General features: G+C 42.1%; 2 protein-coding genes across 2 annotated transcripts in view; one reads left to right on the top strand and one right to left on the bottom strand.

Annotated features, from left to right (window-relative positions):
* LOC139713326 (neuralized-like protein 4) overlaps window positions 1-16,899 on the top strand; it is a 52,014-nt gene extending 35,115 nt beyond the window's left edge. Inside the window, exons 22-28 of the mRNA XM_071625071.1 lie at window positions 489-668; window positions 1,355-1,430; window positions 2,563-2,673; window positions 3,998-4,133; window positions 14,814-14,929; window positions 15,677-15,818; window positions 16,544-16,899. Coding sequence (XP_071481172.1) covers window positions 489-668; window positions 1,355-1,430; window positions 2,563-2,673; window positions 3,998-4,133; window positions 14,814-14,929; window positions 15,677-15,818; window positions 16,544-16,748 — 966 coding nt within the window. The 3' untranslated portion in view covers window positions 16,749-16,899. The remainder of the gene's footprint in view (window positions 1-488; window positions 669-1,354; window positions 1,431-2,562; window positions 2,674-3,997; window positions 4,134-14,813; window positions 14,930-15,676; window positions 15,819-16,543) is intronic.
* Window positions 7,380-14,418, bottom strand: LOC139713325 (uncharacterized). The gene has a single exon (XM_071625069.1). It carries the CDS (start codon window positions 12,543-12,545, stop codon window positions 7,380-7,382), a length of 5,166 nt encoding a protein of 1,721 aa, XP_071481170.1. The 5' UTR covers window positions 12,546-14,418.
* Window positions 16,900-17,542: the final 643 nt, after the last annotated feature.

Raw genomic sequence — 17,542 nt, 5'->3', positions numbered from 1 at the left:
TTCCATTGAATCAGCCCTCAGGATTTACTCTCAATACACATCATCTTTCATTGCACAATAAACGTTGATGCGCAAAGATTGAAAAATAAGCCAAATATGTTGACGTGAAGGTGACATATATTGAGTAATTTCCTATAGATTTCATATCACAGTTATGCCATACTGTAAACATTCATATTTTCGCGCGATTGATTTTTCATGCCGAGCAGCTCTAAAACATGTTTGAGGGTCCTTGAATTCGCGCTGCACTATTGTCAACCCATTCAAAATATGCAGAGAAAGTCTTGAAAATATTTTCACAGGTTTTAGAATTTGCGCTAGCCAACAGTAGCGCGAAATTCATGAAAATTAATGTACCGTGAAAATTTGTACATTTACAGTAGTATGCTGCATCTAATCTGGCTTTTAACAGTGATAACTCAACTCATCTCCTGATGTTAAGTCAGGTACCAGGTAATCCACTATGTGTAATTTCACTGACATTACAGGTAAGAGGTCATTACGGTCCGAACCTCGACACTCTGAAGGAAGGGAGTATCGTTGGCCTGGTGGTGCACAGCGAGGGCTCACTTCACCTCCACATAGACGGCAGGGATTATGGGATAGCCGCCGAGGATGTGGCCTCGCCGTGCTACGTGTTGGTGGATCTGTATGGCCAGTGTGAACAGGTGAGCAGAGATGTGCTAGACTGGGGATCTTAGATTACATGTCCATATTAGAACTTGTTCAAACGTTTTTGTCTGTGCCAGTACAGAAATGATGCCCAGGTCTGAGTGCATCAGTGGAATTGTGTGCATAAGATGACTATGGAATTGTTTAGCCCATGAGGTGCAATTGAGTGAGCTTGACTAGATTCCTTAGTTACCACATGCTAGTTACCACATGCACACAATTCCTACTGACGCACAAAAAGACATGAGCATCATCTGTTTGATAGAATGGTAGATAGATTTTTGCCGTAACTCCATTGTTTTCATCATACTTCTGACAATTACTGATGCTTGGCAAATTTGGTGGATGTATTTCCTTTTTTCTTGCCATGGATGCAAACCATGCATCAATAATTACTGGATGCATGGCTAGCCATGTTTTGCGAAGTGTGTGAACGCTTGCTAGATGTGTCCCCACAAGCTTGTCAATGTGTTAGTGTGAGAAATATCAGATGCTAATAGAAAGCAGTCAAAATGTTCCCACAGATTTGAGTTGTGGTACTTATCTGGTTTTATAGCTTATTGAATCACGTTGCATGCAAACGAATAGTATGGAGAAGCATTCTACAAGAAACCAAACGTTATCAACCATGGCCTGATTTTGACCTTTGACTTCTGTGTTCTTTCCCCGCTATGGTTGCTAGGTGACGGTCGTAACAGAAGCTCTAGCTGCAGTTGGAGGCTTACAGGACGAGAGAGAAAAGGCTGTTTTAGAAAATGGTAAGGAGAGCAACATTGTGTTATGGGCATATACTGTATATGGCATATAGTAAGCGAGTCTACTTTCAGCACTAAACCTAGTACTTCTAGCACAAAACCTATTTACATATGTGACTCTTTATCACAAAACCAACAAAATGTTGCCAGATATGGATTTCTGGTCAAGGGAAAATTCTAAAAGAGCAGACTCTAAGCTTTAAAATGATGTATAACTCAATTCTATTGGACTCTCCTGACCTATCCAACTATTGGAAAGATAGCATACACTCTAGGAAAGTGTAAACTGAGAAAAGATGCTTGGAAGTAAAGGGTCTATTCAAGCGCTTCACCTTTACCAAGCTGCGCTAGCTATGCGATGAATGGGACAAAAACCAGGATGTTAACCACCGGAGTAGTAACAATGAAGGGATTATCATATTATGCTGAAATTAAGCATGCTTTATCGCATCATTGCTTATAAAGTTATTAGGGTTGAAAGTGAAGAGTGTGTACAGGGTTTTTAAGAAATGAAAAGGGGACTCTTCTAGACACATTTAATCTCACTATTCTAAAAAAGGAAGGGTTTGAGAAAAACTGCTAAAGACATAGTTTCCTGTTTGTTTTATGATCCCAAACTTTAACATAATGTAGAAGACTTGCTCTTTCAGAAAATATAAAAAACTCAAGATTGGCTATGTTGAACCATTTCATCTATTTTCAGTCCTCACACAAAATCACTGCGTGAGACTTTTTGTTTGTTTTGTGATGCACGGTCACATATATTCTGCTGCGCTGCAATAACTACTGATAAACTTAAGCAATAGTGAACAGTCGAATGAAGAGATGTATTTTTAAGTCTTAATCTGAATAATGGTACTGCTGGTGATTACCTAACTTCTAATTGGTAACGTAATTTCATAGTTTTTGGGCTGCAGCCCATTATTCTATAATTATCACATTTTGGCGGTCCATTGAGGATTTCCTGATTCTAATGGTAAATCATTTCACCGTTTGGGGGCTGCTGCATGCTATTTGATGATCACCATTTTTTGCGTTTGTGGTCCAGGAATGAGACTGAGATGAAATGATGACATGCCCAGTCCTGACTCCACGCTTTTGAGTCTCTTCGTCCCCCTTCTCTATCCCCACACAGGTCTGAAGGAGAACTCGCCCCTGTCATCCTACCACCCCATGGTAGTGACGGCCAGGGACTGCGACTACCAGAAACTGTGCAATAGGTTCAAGACTTCGCTGGGACTGCCAGGTGAGGGTTCGCAGCCCGTTGGTTGACCCCCTGATCACATAACATAGATAGTGCCATTTGGGTCTTGTAATCCATGTTTTAAGTTTCCATATGGACATCACTGATAAGATCAGTTACCAAATGTGTCGGGAATATACTGTAAGGCAAGATATTTTCACGGCATGAAATTTTGCAAATTGCCACTGGCATTCAGTGCAAATAGTGTAGACAAGAACTTTTGCGTGCATTTCAATTTCACGAATCTCAGCTCTCGCAAAATTCATGAAATTGAAACGCACACAAACATTTGTGGTTTTACAGTATGCGCGTGAGAGGAAGGTTGCACTATACGCACTATACTGCTGTATGTGTCATTTATCAAGTTGGAGTAATAACCTTTGCATGTGTGACTATCAGCATAGCCCATCTCCTGTCAGAAAATGACAGTAGAGTAGGATCTCCCATGATTCATATGTCCAGATTTAGTTATTACTAATTTTGCTGCTGTTGATGGCCAAGAAAATGGCAGCATTTATAAACCATGTCACCAAAGTATCGATAATAGATAAGAATTACCCACTTCAACCCAACAGCCTACCCGAGGATTGGTTTGAAATTGCTGGATGTAGCAAGAACCCATTTAGTCAAATGCACCCAGGTACTATCCAGTGTTTAAAACAACAAAAGCAACAACTTACCAAAACCTGCTTATCAGCACTCTAACAACAGATCTTATTCTATCCAAAAGAAATATATGCTGTACATTACTGTACGAGCTGAAATTTTCGTGTACAGATATTTTCGCGAATTGCTACTTGGAGGACATTTTCGCGTGTTGTTAATTTTGCGGTTGCAAGGGTCTAACTGAATTTACTTATTTGCGCGTTGTTATTTTCGCGTGTTGTTATTTTTGCAGTTCAAAGGCGATTCGCGAAATTCGCGAAAATAAAACCACCGCAAACATTTCAGCTGGTACAGTACTGTACGAGCTGAAATTTTTGCGTACAGATATTTTCGCGAATTGCTACTTGGAGGACATTTTCGCGTGTTGTTAATTTTGCGGTTGCGAGGGTCTAACGGAACTTACTTATTTGCGCGTGTTGTTATTTTCGCGGTTCAAAAGTGATTCGCGAAATTCGCGAAAATAAAACCTCCGCGAAAATTTCAGCTCGTATAATATATGGGCACAGAAATGTGGAAGAAAAAAAGCACAATGTTTTGAATTTGGCTGATTATGTTCTTATTTCCTGTGACTTCTGGTAAATGAAATCACGTAGCATCAAGGGCATTTTCCATGGGTGTGTTGTTCACTGATATCATGTTGGACGTTGTCTTTGAATTCCAGCTGCGTACTTTGAGGCCAAGAGCAAGTGCTACTGCCCGGCTTGCCACAAACTCCACGGCGAGGAGGAGTACAGCACCAAGGGGGACCCACCCCGGGGCTACACCAGGCCACTGCGCTGGTGCAAATTCACCCTCAGGTGAGTTGCAGGGACACACCCCCCTCTCAGAAATGGATGACAAACGCAATGGAGGGAAAAGGAGAAGCCAGATACAGGTCTTGTGGCAAACACAGCCACTTGGATTCACAGTTACACCTTGTGGTCCGTTGTTCCAGTTGATCAGGCAAATCATCGGACACATGAGTTTAGCGTTGTAAATGAATTTAAATTTGTTCTATTTGTTGTATCAAAAATAGTAATGCAGGGTTTGAAATTGGCGATGGTCCGCTGGCCATTGGCCACCCGAAATCACGTCGGACGAGCTAAAAATCATAAAATTCTGAAGTTACTAGTTCGTCTGGCTAGCCAAAATATTGCTTCAGTGTCAAAATTGATTCTAAGTAGTCTGCCTGGCTAGTTTTAAAAAAAGTGCGACCCCTGTAATGTTAAACCATAAAGTATAATTTGCTTTTTGTCCCCGCTGAACGAGTTCGAGCAGGGGACTATGAAACGGGCTCCGTACGTGTGTGTGTCCGTCCGTCTGTCCGTCCGTCCGTCCGTCTGTGCGTCCGTGTGTGTTCAAATTATTCAATTTGCTACTTCTCTGTCATTTATGAGCCAATTTTAATTCTGTTTGCTTTATATGATAGCACTACATGGGAGCTTTGAAACTTCTACACAGAATTTCAGTTGTGACCTTTGACCTTGACCTTTGACCTATATTGTACATTTTGCTTCGAAATGCTACTCCTTCGCCATTTCTAACCCGATTTCGATTCCGTTTGCTTAGTGTGATGGCACTAGGTGAGCGCTTCAAAACTTCTACACAGAATTTTGACCTTTGACTTCTTTGACCTTTGACCTTGATTTTTGACCTATATTGTACATTGGCTACAAAATGCTACTCCTTCGCCATTTCTAACCCGATTTCGATTCCGTTTGCTTAGTGTGATGGCACTAGGTGAGCGCTTCAAAACTTCTACACAGAATTTTGACCTTTGACTTCTTTGACCTTTGACCTTGATTTTTGACCTATATTGTACATTGGCTACAAAATGCTACTCCTTCGCCATTTCTAACCCGATTTTGATTCCGTTTGTTTTATGTGATGGCACTAGGTGAGGGCTTCAAAACTTCTACACAGAATTTTGACCTTTGACTTCTTTGACCTTTGACCTTGATTTTTGACCTATATTGTACATTGGCTACAAAATGCTACTCCTTCGTCATTTCTAACCCGATTTCGATTCTGTTTGCTTTATGTGATGGCACTAGGTGAGGGCTTCAAAACTGAATAGTTGAAGAATGGAACCCGAGTTTAGCCCAGCCGTGGATTGAGATAGTTAAGCCGTGAAGCTTGTTTATTCGATCTGTGAATAGATCAAAACCGTAAAACAAAGAAACTATTAGCGTCTTGTTGCTAATACACATGCAGTAACTTGGACATGTGAATCACATGTAATACTCAGGCATGCCTTGTACACTGAACTTGGACTTCTGAATCACATGTACATTATTCATGCACGTCTTGTACATTATACACTTGTATATGATTAAATCTTTACATTGCCTGACATGCATATGATATAGACTCAAAGACTTCTCTTATTGTCACTGTCTCTTATTACCTTCATAGTATATTGTACGTGTATTGTACATGTACACTTCACCTGGATTTATACCTGTCACATATTGAAAAGCAACTAATAAACCATCATGTTTCTGTTACATACATACATTGTGGGGAGTATCAATTGAACATGCACATTGAATGCTTGGAATTTACTACGACACTTGTATGCTAGATGTATGCTAGATGTATGTAGGAATTTGCTACAACCCTTGCATGCCAAAATTACAGATTCTTTCTGTCTTACTGAAAGAACAGCTTTGTATAATATATAATACACTGGCTCATTGTGCTCATTTACTTTGTACACATGCAGATTAATCTGAGCACTTTATTTGGCACTCTTGCACTGTACTTAGTTGTATTGTGCATATCCTGTCTAATTTGTACTTCTGCACAAACATGTAATTTTGTACAAATACAACACGTGTTAACACCCTTTAACTCTCAGTGACTTTGCTTCATACACTTGCAGTCACAAATCATACGGATATGAAACATAACTTACATTATGTATAAGTCAAACTACCTGTACTTATTCTTCTGTCAAACATCACTTGCATCTACACTCTGATTGTACTGTAGACACTCATAATCTCACTTTGAGCCCGGTAAATGATGCTGAATATACTCAATGTAACACCTTAAAACAAATCTACAACCTGCATTTCTGTATTCGCTTAGCACTATTGTACACTCAACATTGTTACCTCCATACCATGGATTCTACTCAAGAAATGCAAATTAAACCTTACAGTACACCACTGAGTAGATTCTTACACTTGAGATTCCACTTTAGGCGCTACAAACACTGTACGAACTGCTGTCATTTAACACAGTTCTATAATTACCTTGCAATTTGTCTTGCAATACAATCACCCACACTGATGCATGTCGATAAATCATACACAAAGAACCTATTAACGTGTGGTGACCTTTTCCCACTATCAACTCTATTCACCAACAGCTTTGTCTCTTTAAACCATTATCGACATTTATATAACTCTCTAAATCTGTCTTAATGTCAATTTCTGTCACAACTGTATCTTCACACAACCACCACATCAGGTTGATGAAATGACATTACACATAGTTCATAAATTCCCGGCATTACATGCCTTGACATGAACGTGCATTACATGAACATGCACTACTGTTCACGTGCAATACCTGTATAACCATGTACGTACCACGTTGCAACTCACCAGTACGCATGCAACAAATTCAACACTGTAACTGAGTTCAAATGAGTTCATAAGTTCGCTCAAGCATACACTTATTTGCTTTCTTTCAGTTTTTAATGTTCATTTCACATTTTCCGGTATTTACTTACTCCTGTAGCGGGACTAAACTTGACTTGCATGAGTCTTCTGCAGAAACGGACGAGTCAGCATTCGCATCCCATGACGCGACCAGTCTTCACGTTGGAACGGTCAGCTGCTAACTAACTGAATGGCACAATTAGAAACTGCGCGAAACGTGACAAATTACAACTTTCACTCACTGCGCATGTCGTCTATGGTGTCTTCAAATTACCAATGACGCAAATTTTCCTAACCAGAATCAAAACCGCTTCGCTCCGCGAAACATCCTCCCCACCCAATGAGGAAATCTCTCCTCATGATCGCTTTAACACTGAATTTATCACAAACAAATCACTCGTCGTATCCCTCAGCTGGGTAGATCACCGCGATTTTTGTAACTAGACGTCGATACTCAGCAGTTGGCATTTTCACCTTCACATTGCGCACCTTACCATCCGGTCCCGGGTAGACTTGGATAACGCGGGCGATGGTCCATTTCCCTCGAACCGCGTTCGCGTCAGCCATCATCGCGACGTCGTCGACACGTACGTTGCGGCGATCGACGTGCCATTTCTGTCGCGGTGCTAACAACGGAAGAACGTCTCTCGTCCAGCGATGCCAGAATGTGTCGACAATTCGCTGAATGAATTCGACACGATGCCTCGGATTTCTCGTTTCCCGGAACGGCCCTTGAGCGACGTCGCTAGATGCACGCCCCAACAGCATATCATTGGGACATAGGTAGTTGCCGTCATCGGGATCAGTCGGAATCCTGCCAATCGGTCGCTGATTCACAAGGTTGGCGACCTCCAGCAGGCACGTATACAGCTCAAACGGTGTCAAGATCTGCTCCCCAATTGCCCTCTTCAGAGCATACTTGCAGCTTTTAACCAGAGACTCTGCACTGCCATTCTGATGGGGGGCAGCGGGTGTCGTGAATGTCCATTCCGTGCCTTTCTCAGCACAGAATTCTCGTAGCTCCTCTTTAGACCAGCCTCTTACCATGTCTCGTAGTTCACGCTGTGCACCAATGAACTGAGTTCCATTATCGCTTAGGATTTTCCCTGGCTGGCCCCTTATAGCGAAGAATCGTCGAAGCACTTGCAGGAATTCCATCGTGGAACAGTCTGTTGCAAGCTCAAGGTGGACGGCCCTTGAGTTTAAGCATGTGAACAGGACGCCGTAGTTTTTTGCAGTCTTGTTTCGTCCTACCCTCACTTGGAAAGGACCGAAATAGTCACATGCCGTGTAGTGAAATGGCGGCGTATGTGGAGATAGCCTCTCGGTAGGCAGGTCTGCCATTTCCTGGGTCTCAGTCTTGTGGTCGAATGCTCGGCAAACTGTACATCTGAACTTTACTGTTTTTGCCAAATTATGCCCTTTCAATATCCAGTATCTGCGTCGAGCCTTAGCAGTCGTTACTGCCACTCCATTGTGACCACTCTCGTGGAAATGCCGTGTAATCAGGGTAGATATCCAATGCTCATATGGAAGTAGCACTGGATGCTTCATTTCAAATGACATTTCAGCCTTGTCTACTCTTCCCCCTACCCTGATTATGCCTGTTTCGTCTGTGTATGGGCTGAGGGTCTTTAATTCTCCCTTGTCGACTCTGGCCTTTAATGACTGCTGGGCTTTCTCGATCAGGAAATTTTCTCCCTTCTGCAGGTCATCAGGTGTCAAAGTGCAATCTGTGTCTTTCTCACTCTCGTCAGTTTCTCTTTTGCACTTTGCCTTCAGCTTTCTCAGGAACCTCAGCACATATGATGTCACCCGGATCAATTTTCTCCAGCTGGAGAATTTGGCACAGTCTATGACATCCTCATCTGGTAGTTGGGTGATGTTTAGAACTGACTGTTCTTTTCTCATTTCCTTCTCCATTTCAGGCATCTTTTCCTCTGCCTTGCCTTCTTCAGGCCAATCTGACATAGGCTCACGAAGGAAGTCAGGTCCGTGTTGCCATCTGGCGGTCAGTTGATCTGCATCTAGCCCTCTCGACAGGTCATCTGCTACGTTCAATTCTCCGGGGATATGACGCCACTTACTCGGGTCAGTAGCAGTCTGGATTTCACCAACTCGGACAGCGACAAACATCTTGTAACTCCTGGCCTTACTCTTTACCCAAGATAGTGTTATCATGCTGTCAGTCATGAAGATAACATCTGCCAGGTCCAATGACATCTCAGTTCTGATTGTGGTGTACAACCTGCTTGCAAGTACCGCTGCTTGCAGTTCAAGCCTTGGGATAGTCAACTGTTTCAGCGGTGCCACCCTAGACTTTGCTGTCACAAACCGCACCTCGTACCTCGCCTCGTCTACCTCCCATCTGAGATACGCACATGCTCCGAATGCCTCCATGGATGCATCACAAAAAATGCAAAGAGTTGGCTTGCCTCTGGCATTAGTTGGGGTCAAACATCTCTGAAATCTGACATTTGTCAGCTTTTCCATTTCTCGGAACAGCTTTCTCCATTCTGTCTGACTCTCCTCGGGTAGTTCATCATCCCAGTTCAAGCCTTCCTCCCACAGCCTCTGCAGTCCGATCTTTGCTCGTATCACTATGGGGGTTGCAAATCCAATGGGATCGAAGATACGTGCAACTTGGCTAAGGATGCTCCTCTTTGTCATCTTGATTGCTTGAATTGCATCCTCATTCAGTTTGACTTTGTATGAGAATGTGTCTGAGTCATTTTCCCATACCACACCCAGGACTTTCTCGTCAGTGATCGTCTTCAGTAGTCTGGGCTTTTCGGCATTCCCATCATGTCCTCTGGAGAACTCCTTGTTTGATCTCCATCCCTTTACTTTGAACCCTCCATCAGCCAGTACTTTGTCGATACTTCTGCTCAGCTCCTCTGCCTCTGTCACTGTCGGCACCGATGCACAGATGTCATCCATGTAAGTATCATGCATGATGGTTGATGCAGCTTTCGGATACATCTTAGCGCCTTCCTCAGCTGTCTTCCGCAATGCCGTCTGTGCCATAGCTGGGGATGGCTTATCACCGAAAGTGACAACTCTCATGATATAGACATCTGGCTGCTTATCCTGATTCAAATTCCTCCACAGAAAGCGGTGGACGTGCTGGTCCCTTTCAGGTATCATCACTCTGTGGTACATCTTGGATATGTCTGCGCAGAGTGCCACCTCGTGTTCCCTGAATCGCATCAGTACACCAAACAGTCTATTCAGCAGATCTGGACCCTTCATCCAATAGTCGTTAAGCGAGTGTCCCTGGTAGGAAGCAGATGAGTTGAATACGATTCGGATGGGGGTACTCTGCTTTTCCGGTCGAACGACCGCATGATGCGCAATGTAGTGCACTGGGCCTTCATACAATCGCACTTCATCCTTTGACAGCTTTCTGGCAAATTTCATTTCAACCATCTCCTGGATCTGTCTGTCATATGCGTCTGCATGGTTGGGATTTTTTGCCAGTTTCCTCTCAGTAGCATATAGCATTCTCTCAGCCTGAGCCTTGTTATCCGGTAGAAGATCCGGCTCCTTTTGCCATGGATAGGGAACGAGCCACTGCTTGCCGACCTTCTGACAGGAGTCACTGATAAGCTTACTCTCATCCATTTCCTGTCTACTCAGTCCGTCCTGTTGGTACTGGCTGGGACCATGACAAACTCCCATCGACTCTGTTGTCCAGAAATCTTTCAAGTCCACAGCATCTGTAACCATCACATTCAAAACTGTGTTTTTGGCAGCCTGATGATCCGGGTCAGCTCCAAATACCACCCATCCCAGGGGGGTATGTCTGGCAACCAAATTTCCTTTCTGCCTGGTTTCTCCTGTGTGCAGTTTAGCATGATCAATTCCAACCAGGACGTCAATCGATCCGCTGCTACGATGTAGACAGTTCTGTCCCAGGTTGAACGTCTTGCACAAGCCATCTGTCTGGACTTGTACTATATCATCATTGATGGAATCCAGTCCGACAGCCGACACTCTATACACTCTGTTGTCATCGAGAGATCGAAGTCTTAGTCTGTAGATCTTTGTCTGGACCTCTTCAGTGACACAGCCAACTTTCGTGATGTTGATGGATATCGGCTTTCCCTTCAACCCTAGGTTCTCTGCGACTGATCGTCTGACAAGGCTAATTTGTGCACCAGAATCCAGTAGACAGTTTGCTGAGTAGCTCTGGTCCTTGAAACCCATCATAGTAACTGTCACAACAGGCAGAAGGGCTGTTTTACCTGAAACACTTGCCACTATCTCACGAGCTGTTTCTTTGTGCAGCAGAGGATGATGAAAAGATGTGCACTGTTCTCCGTTCAATTTCTCTGTGCACCTCTTCCGTCGCTTACAAGTTTTCATGTTGTGATCCCTTCCTGCTCTCTTCAAGCAACTGTAGCATGCATGATTGTCTTTCATCATTTGGAACCTTTCAGGCTGACTCTTTGACAGGAGCTTCTTACACTGGTCAACCCAGTGATCAGATGATTTACAAATCCAGCATTTGTAGTCTGCCTGTTTACCTGACTTATCCTCTTCAGCGATGTGACTAACTGAAGCACTGGATCGTTTGTCTTTCTGTTGAGTGGAAGACCGTGCATCTCGAAGAGGGGCCGATGCTCTTAATCTCATCTTCATTTCCCCACTCATCCAGGTTCGCAGTGCCTCAAAGGTAGCCTCCTGTCTATCCCTCTGTAGGTAGCGGAACCAAACTTTGCGATCATTGCTGGTCATCTTTCTTTCCACCAGTGCCAGCATGTGGCTGTTATCCATATCTCCCGTTCTCCCCACTTCCTTCAGTGTGTTGTAACTTCTCATCACAATGTGCACAAGATCGCAGAATCTTGCATCATCTCCCTCTTTCAGTGGGGGGAACCGCTCCATTTCATCTACGATTACATCTGCCACAAGCCTCGGATCGCCGTATATGGAGTCCAGCAATGCCCATGCTTCATCATAGTCATTTCCTATCCCTCTGATTAGCTCCAAAGGCTTTCCGTGTAATGCTGTACGAAGGATGGTCATCGCGTCCCGTTTACTGTATCGGTCAATCAAATGGTGAAAGTCCGATTTGAACGTAGAGTACACTCTCACGTCTCCGCCGAAACGTGGCAGTTTGGGCCGCTCTACCTGTACTCTGAATGCAGACTCTACTTGTGGACTGTCAGATTCATCTGGCCTTTCAGGTGAGGCGACATTGCTGCTAACATTTACAGCCGGTGGTGTCTCAGCTCTCTCAGATGCCTCACTTGCCTTTGCTTTGATGCAATCCTTGACCTTTATCTGCATATCCATGAAGCTTGACTGACACTCTTCCAACCAAGTGCCCTCTTTAAGGAACTGCTCGTCATCCTCGATGATCTCACAGTAGGCTTCATGTTTCTCCTCTAAGTCCTTATATGCTAACTCCAGATTCTGTAAGGACTCGGTGACCTCGTCAAGATTCCTGTTGCTGTCCAGCAATTTCTGCAAGGCATTCAATAATCGGGTCAGCTTTGCCTTAGCAGTCCTCCTCTTGATCTTGAGGTCCTTCTCTTTCTGTTCTGCACTCATGACTGCATGCAGTGTTCCCTCTGTCTCCTATTCCAGGTCAGCAGGAATCGAATTTGATGAATAGTTGAAGAATGGAACCCGAGTTTAGCCCAGCCGTGGATTGAGATAGTTAAGCCGTGAAGCTTGTTTATTCGATCTGTGAATAGATCAAAACCGTAAAACAAAGAAACTATTAGCGTCTTGTTGCTAATACACATGCAGTAACTTGGACATGTGAATCACATGTAATACTCAGGCATGCCTTGTACACTGAACTTGGACTTCTGAATCACATGTACATTATTCATGCACGTCTTGTACATTATACACTTGTATATGATTAAATCTTTACATTGCCTGACATGCATATGATATAGACTCAAAGACTTCTCTTATTGTCACTGTCTCTTATTACCTTCATAGTATATTGTACGTGTATTGTACATGTACACTTCACCTGGATTTATACCTGTCACATATTGAAAAGCAACTAATAAACCATCATGTTTCTGTTACATACATACATTGTGGGGAGTATCAATTGAACATGCACATTGAATGCTTGGAATTTACTACGACACTTGTATGCTAGATGTATGCTAGATGTATGTAGGAATTTGCTACAACCCTTGCATGCCAAAATTACAGATTCTTTCTGTCTTACTGAAAGAACAGCTTTGTATAATATATAATACACTGGCTCATTGTGCTCATTTACTTTGTACACATGCAGATTAATCTGAGCACTTTATTTGGCACTCTTGCACTGTACTTAGTTGTATTGTGCATATCCTGTCTAATTTGTACTTCTGCACAAACATGTAATTTTGTACAAATACAACACGTGTTAACACCCTTTAACTCTCAGTGACTTTGCTTCATACACTTGCAGTCACAAATCATACGGATATGAAACATAACTTACATTATGTATAAGTCAAACTACCTGTACTTATTCTTCTGTCAAACATCACTTGCATCTACACTCTGATTGTACTGTAGACACTCATAATCTCACTTTGAGCCCGGTAAATGATGCTGAATATACTCAATGTAACACCTTAAAACAAATCTACAACCTGCATTTCTGTATTCGCTTAGCACTATTGTACACTCAACATTGTTACCTCCATACCATGGATTCTACTCAAGAAATGCAAATTAAACCTTACAGTACACCACTGAGTAGATTCTTACACTTGAGATTCCACTTTAGGCGCTACAAACACTGTACGAACTGCTGTCATTTAACACAGTTCTATAATTACCTTGCAATTTGTCTTGCAATACAAACACCCACACTGATGCATGTCGATAAATCATACACAAAGAACCTATTAACGTGTGGTGACCTTTTCCCACTATCAACTCTATTCACCAACAGCTTTGTCTCTTTAAACCATTATCGACATTTATATAACTCTCTAAATCTGTCTTAATGTCAATTTCTGTCACAACTGTATCTTCACACAACCACCACATCAGGTTGATGAAATGACATTACACATAGTTCATAAATTCCCGGCATTACATGCCTTGACATGAACGTGCATTACATGAACATGCACTACTGTTCACGTGCAATACCTGTATAACCATGTACGTACCACGTTGCAACTCACCAGTACGCATGCAACAAATTCAACACTGTAACTGAGTTCAAATGAGTTCATAAGTTCGCTCAAGCATACACTTATTTGCTTTCTTTCAGTTTTTAATGTTCATTTCACATTTTCCGGTATTTACTTACTCCTGTAGCGGGACTAAACTTGACTTGCATGAGTCTTCTGCAGAAACGGACGAGTCAGCATTCGCATCCCATGACGCGACCAGTCTTCACGTTGGAACGGTCAGCTGCTAACTAACTGAATGGCACAATTAGAAACTGCGCGAAACGTGACAAATTACAACTTTCACTCACTGCGCATGTCGTCTATGGTGTCTTCAAATTACCAATGACGCAAATTTTCCTAACCAGAATCAAAACCGCTTCGCTCCGCGAAACAAAAACTTCTACACAGAATTTTGACCTTTGACTTCTTTGACCTTTGACCTTGATTTTTTACCTATATTGTACATTTTGCTACTAAATGCTACTTCCGGCGGGGACATATATTACGTATATTGCGTAATTTCTACTTTTCCTTGTTGTTCTTGCCGAATACCCAAAAATATTCTGCTCATGGGGAAACAGTACAAATGGTCTGCTCCCGATGCTGACTGAATTGCTCACTGGTGGTTGACTAACCCATATCATGCTGATATACTGTTATGTTTCTCTTCTCACAGACTTCATAATCTCGCAGAAGAGCTGAATGTCTTTGAGAGTTGGCATGTTGCGTATCATGGAACGTCGGTCGGCGCTGTAAGGAAAATTCTTGACAGAGGGACGTTATTACCTCCTGGTACGTCAAACCCAACTTCCATCAAGCGAGGTAGTGCTAATCACAAGAGCCTCAAAGTGGATGGTTCCTAGGCATATTGTGACGCTCTCAGTAAATTTCATCCCAGAATATGTTTGGGTCATCATTATGCAGCAGGCCTGTGCCATGTATGTTACATCTCCCAGACTCACGGTGCCTTTTGGTTTGACTATGAGGAAATCAATGAGCCCTTTGAGAATTTATTTCTTATACTTCCGAGACGGGGTGGGTGATAGAATTTTCATGTTAATTATAAGCTTTTCAACCATGATTTTTATGCTGCAGATATGTTTGATAAATCATTATTCTACAGCTTTTTCATTGCTATGGGTTCACTGTATAAATTATCTCAAGTCCTAAATGGTTGCAATGAATCAGTTTTTGAATGATAATGAGTCATCCACTTATCTACAATTTTCAAGTGTAAGGATTCCACTTTATTTTGGACTGCATCAAACATGAAAGCAGTCTAAGGCCAACTTAAAAGTAAGTGGTGGCGTAGGTCAAAAGATGCATTAAGTCGATAAAAATATACTGGTCAAGTAAGTATACATGAAGGTTGGCATCTGTTCTTGCAAGGTGTTGCAACTACACAGTTAATAAATTGTGATAGAGTATGTTCATTTCAAAATAGTAATCAGTCAGTGTGGAGGTGCAGAGAATCCATATACCAGATGTAACACCCCTACCCTATGGTTTCATCACTCTCCAAATGTCCATCCACCACAGGAGATAACGGTCTTGGTCATCTCTACCAGCCTGAGAGTCTAGGCTCCATCACAAAACCATCAAGGAATCAGGACCTCAAGCAGATATTTGTCTCCCCAACGCTGAAATATGCCGGCTGTGACATCTTCTCACACAAGTGCAAGTGAGTCTTACTCCTCTAAATGTTCCTCTTTTGATACTGCAGTGCAGACATTTTTTTCTCTTTCATTTCATTTCATTTCATGTATTTTCCATATTCAAATGATGAAAAATTATTACATAGGACTAGACATTAGCCGTGGCATGGTGGCCCGGGGCCAATGAAAATTTATGTCGGGCCACCAAATTTCCAAAAAGGCAATTTTTTGTTGGCCCGATCAGGCACGTAATATTCAAAGTGGATTGTTGTGTTTTCGTTTATTTTGGGCCACTACAATTTTTTTTTCTTTTGGCTGCCAAAATTTCAAATTTAAAGATATTAAAGAAAAAAAGTTAGTGTAGAACCCTGTTTATACAAAGTAACAATATATCATGTGCACATTCTTCATTAGAGCAAAACATTCTGTTGGAGTGACTAAACTTTGTTTGTGAAGTTATATCGTTGATTAGCTTATGTAAAAGACTCCGCTCTCGCAACCAGTGAAAACAAAATGTTCAGTCTGTTCTCGCTATTCCTCCCTAGGCACTCAACTCCATTCAGTTCAGTTCAATATGATTTAATTCAATTCTTTTTTTGAAATTAAGTTTAGATAAATATTCAAGTTATTTCCATTTAGTTCAATTCAATTCATTTCAGTATAGATGACTTCACTTCACTCCACATCAGCTGAATTTAATTCATTCAGTTTCATGCTATCATACCTCTTTTTTTATGTGTGTTTCCTACAGGTTCATTGACTCCGTTTCCCAGAAGGAGCATTTCGCACGAGTTGCATTCCAGGTCCGGATAAGGCCCGGCTGCTACACCGCTGGTCCGCAGAGCATCGGTCTCAACCACACCATAGACCCATACATAGAGAATAGTGGTATTGAGTGGACCACCAAGGAGACCTCGTCCATCGTGCTCTGTGCTCTGCTGATTGCCATGGAGTGACTCGAATAGTCCCACATGCAAGTAATTGTGTCAGTTAATGACAGGAGACACTCCCACCTATTCAAAGTTGTGTTGGGCAGAAGATGCCATTAACTTTGTATGCCCACCTGAAGAAAGAAAATTGTTTTTACAGACAGCCATTTCGGGGGACATTGAGGAATAAAAGTTTATTCACATCAGTTTAAAGAGAAAATGTGTTCATTGACTCTTAATACTGCCCAACAAAGGGGATATGCAAGGCACTTTGTGTATATTGGAAATTAATAGGTTGCAGTACATAGGTATACTGGAGTAAAGAGCGTAAGCTGATAGAAAAGATATCAGTGGAAGGAAAACTGATCATTATAATCAAAACTGCAGTTCTTACCTTAATAATGACACCCAATGGTACACTTGTACATCTATCCATGCAGTCAAACACTGGATAGGGGAATTAACAGAGAACTGAAGAAGAAGAAGTGTTCTTTTGAAAGTATTCTTCTTGGCCCAGATTTCGGCTGCAACCTACTCTACTTACCATGGTTTTGAATGCTAACGCTTCAAATTTGTACCCAGTATTCATGTGATGTACTCAACACCTTTGTGAAATGTGGTAGATATCACTGTCCTATGTAAGTGGCCATGTTACTGAATCATCGAAAGCTTTTATTGATCAAATTACTGACAAAAATTGCATTTCCTCTGAGAGAAACTATGTAGTACCTCTTTCTGAAAGTGTTGAAATTCATGAAATGTTGTGTGTGCAATGCTAGACTGAATCTGCTAGGTGTTTGAGGGTACTATTAACCCGTGAG

This window comes from Diadema antillarum, unplaced genomic scaffold (genome assembly GCF_040938485.1).
Source record: "Diadema antillarum isolate AM-2024a unplaced genomic scaffold, OU_Dant_1.0 seq00001948_RagTag, whole genome shotgun sequence".
NCBI classification, from domain to species: Eukaryota; Metazoa; Echinodermata; class Echinoidea; order Diadematoida; family Diadematidae; genus Diadema; species Diadema antillarum.
This window is presented reverse-complemented; position numbering and strand designations above follow the sequence as displayed.

Coding starts and splice junctions, on each gene's coding strand:
- LOC139713325 (XM_071625069.1), bottom strand. CDS start 12,545: ATGAGTGCAGAACAGAAAGAGAAGGACCTCAAGATCAAGAGGAGGACT.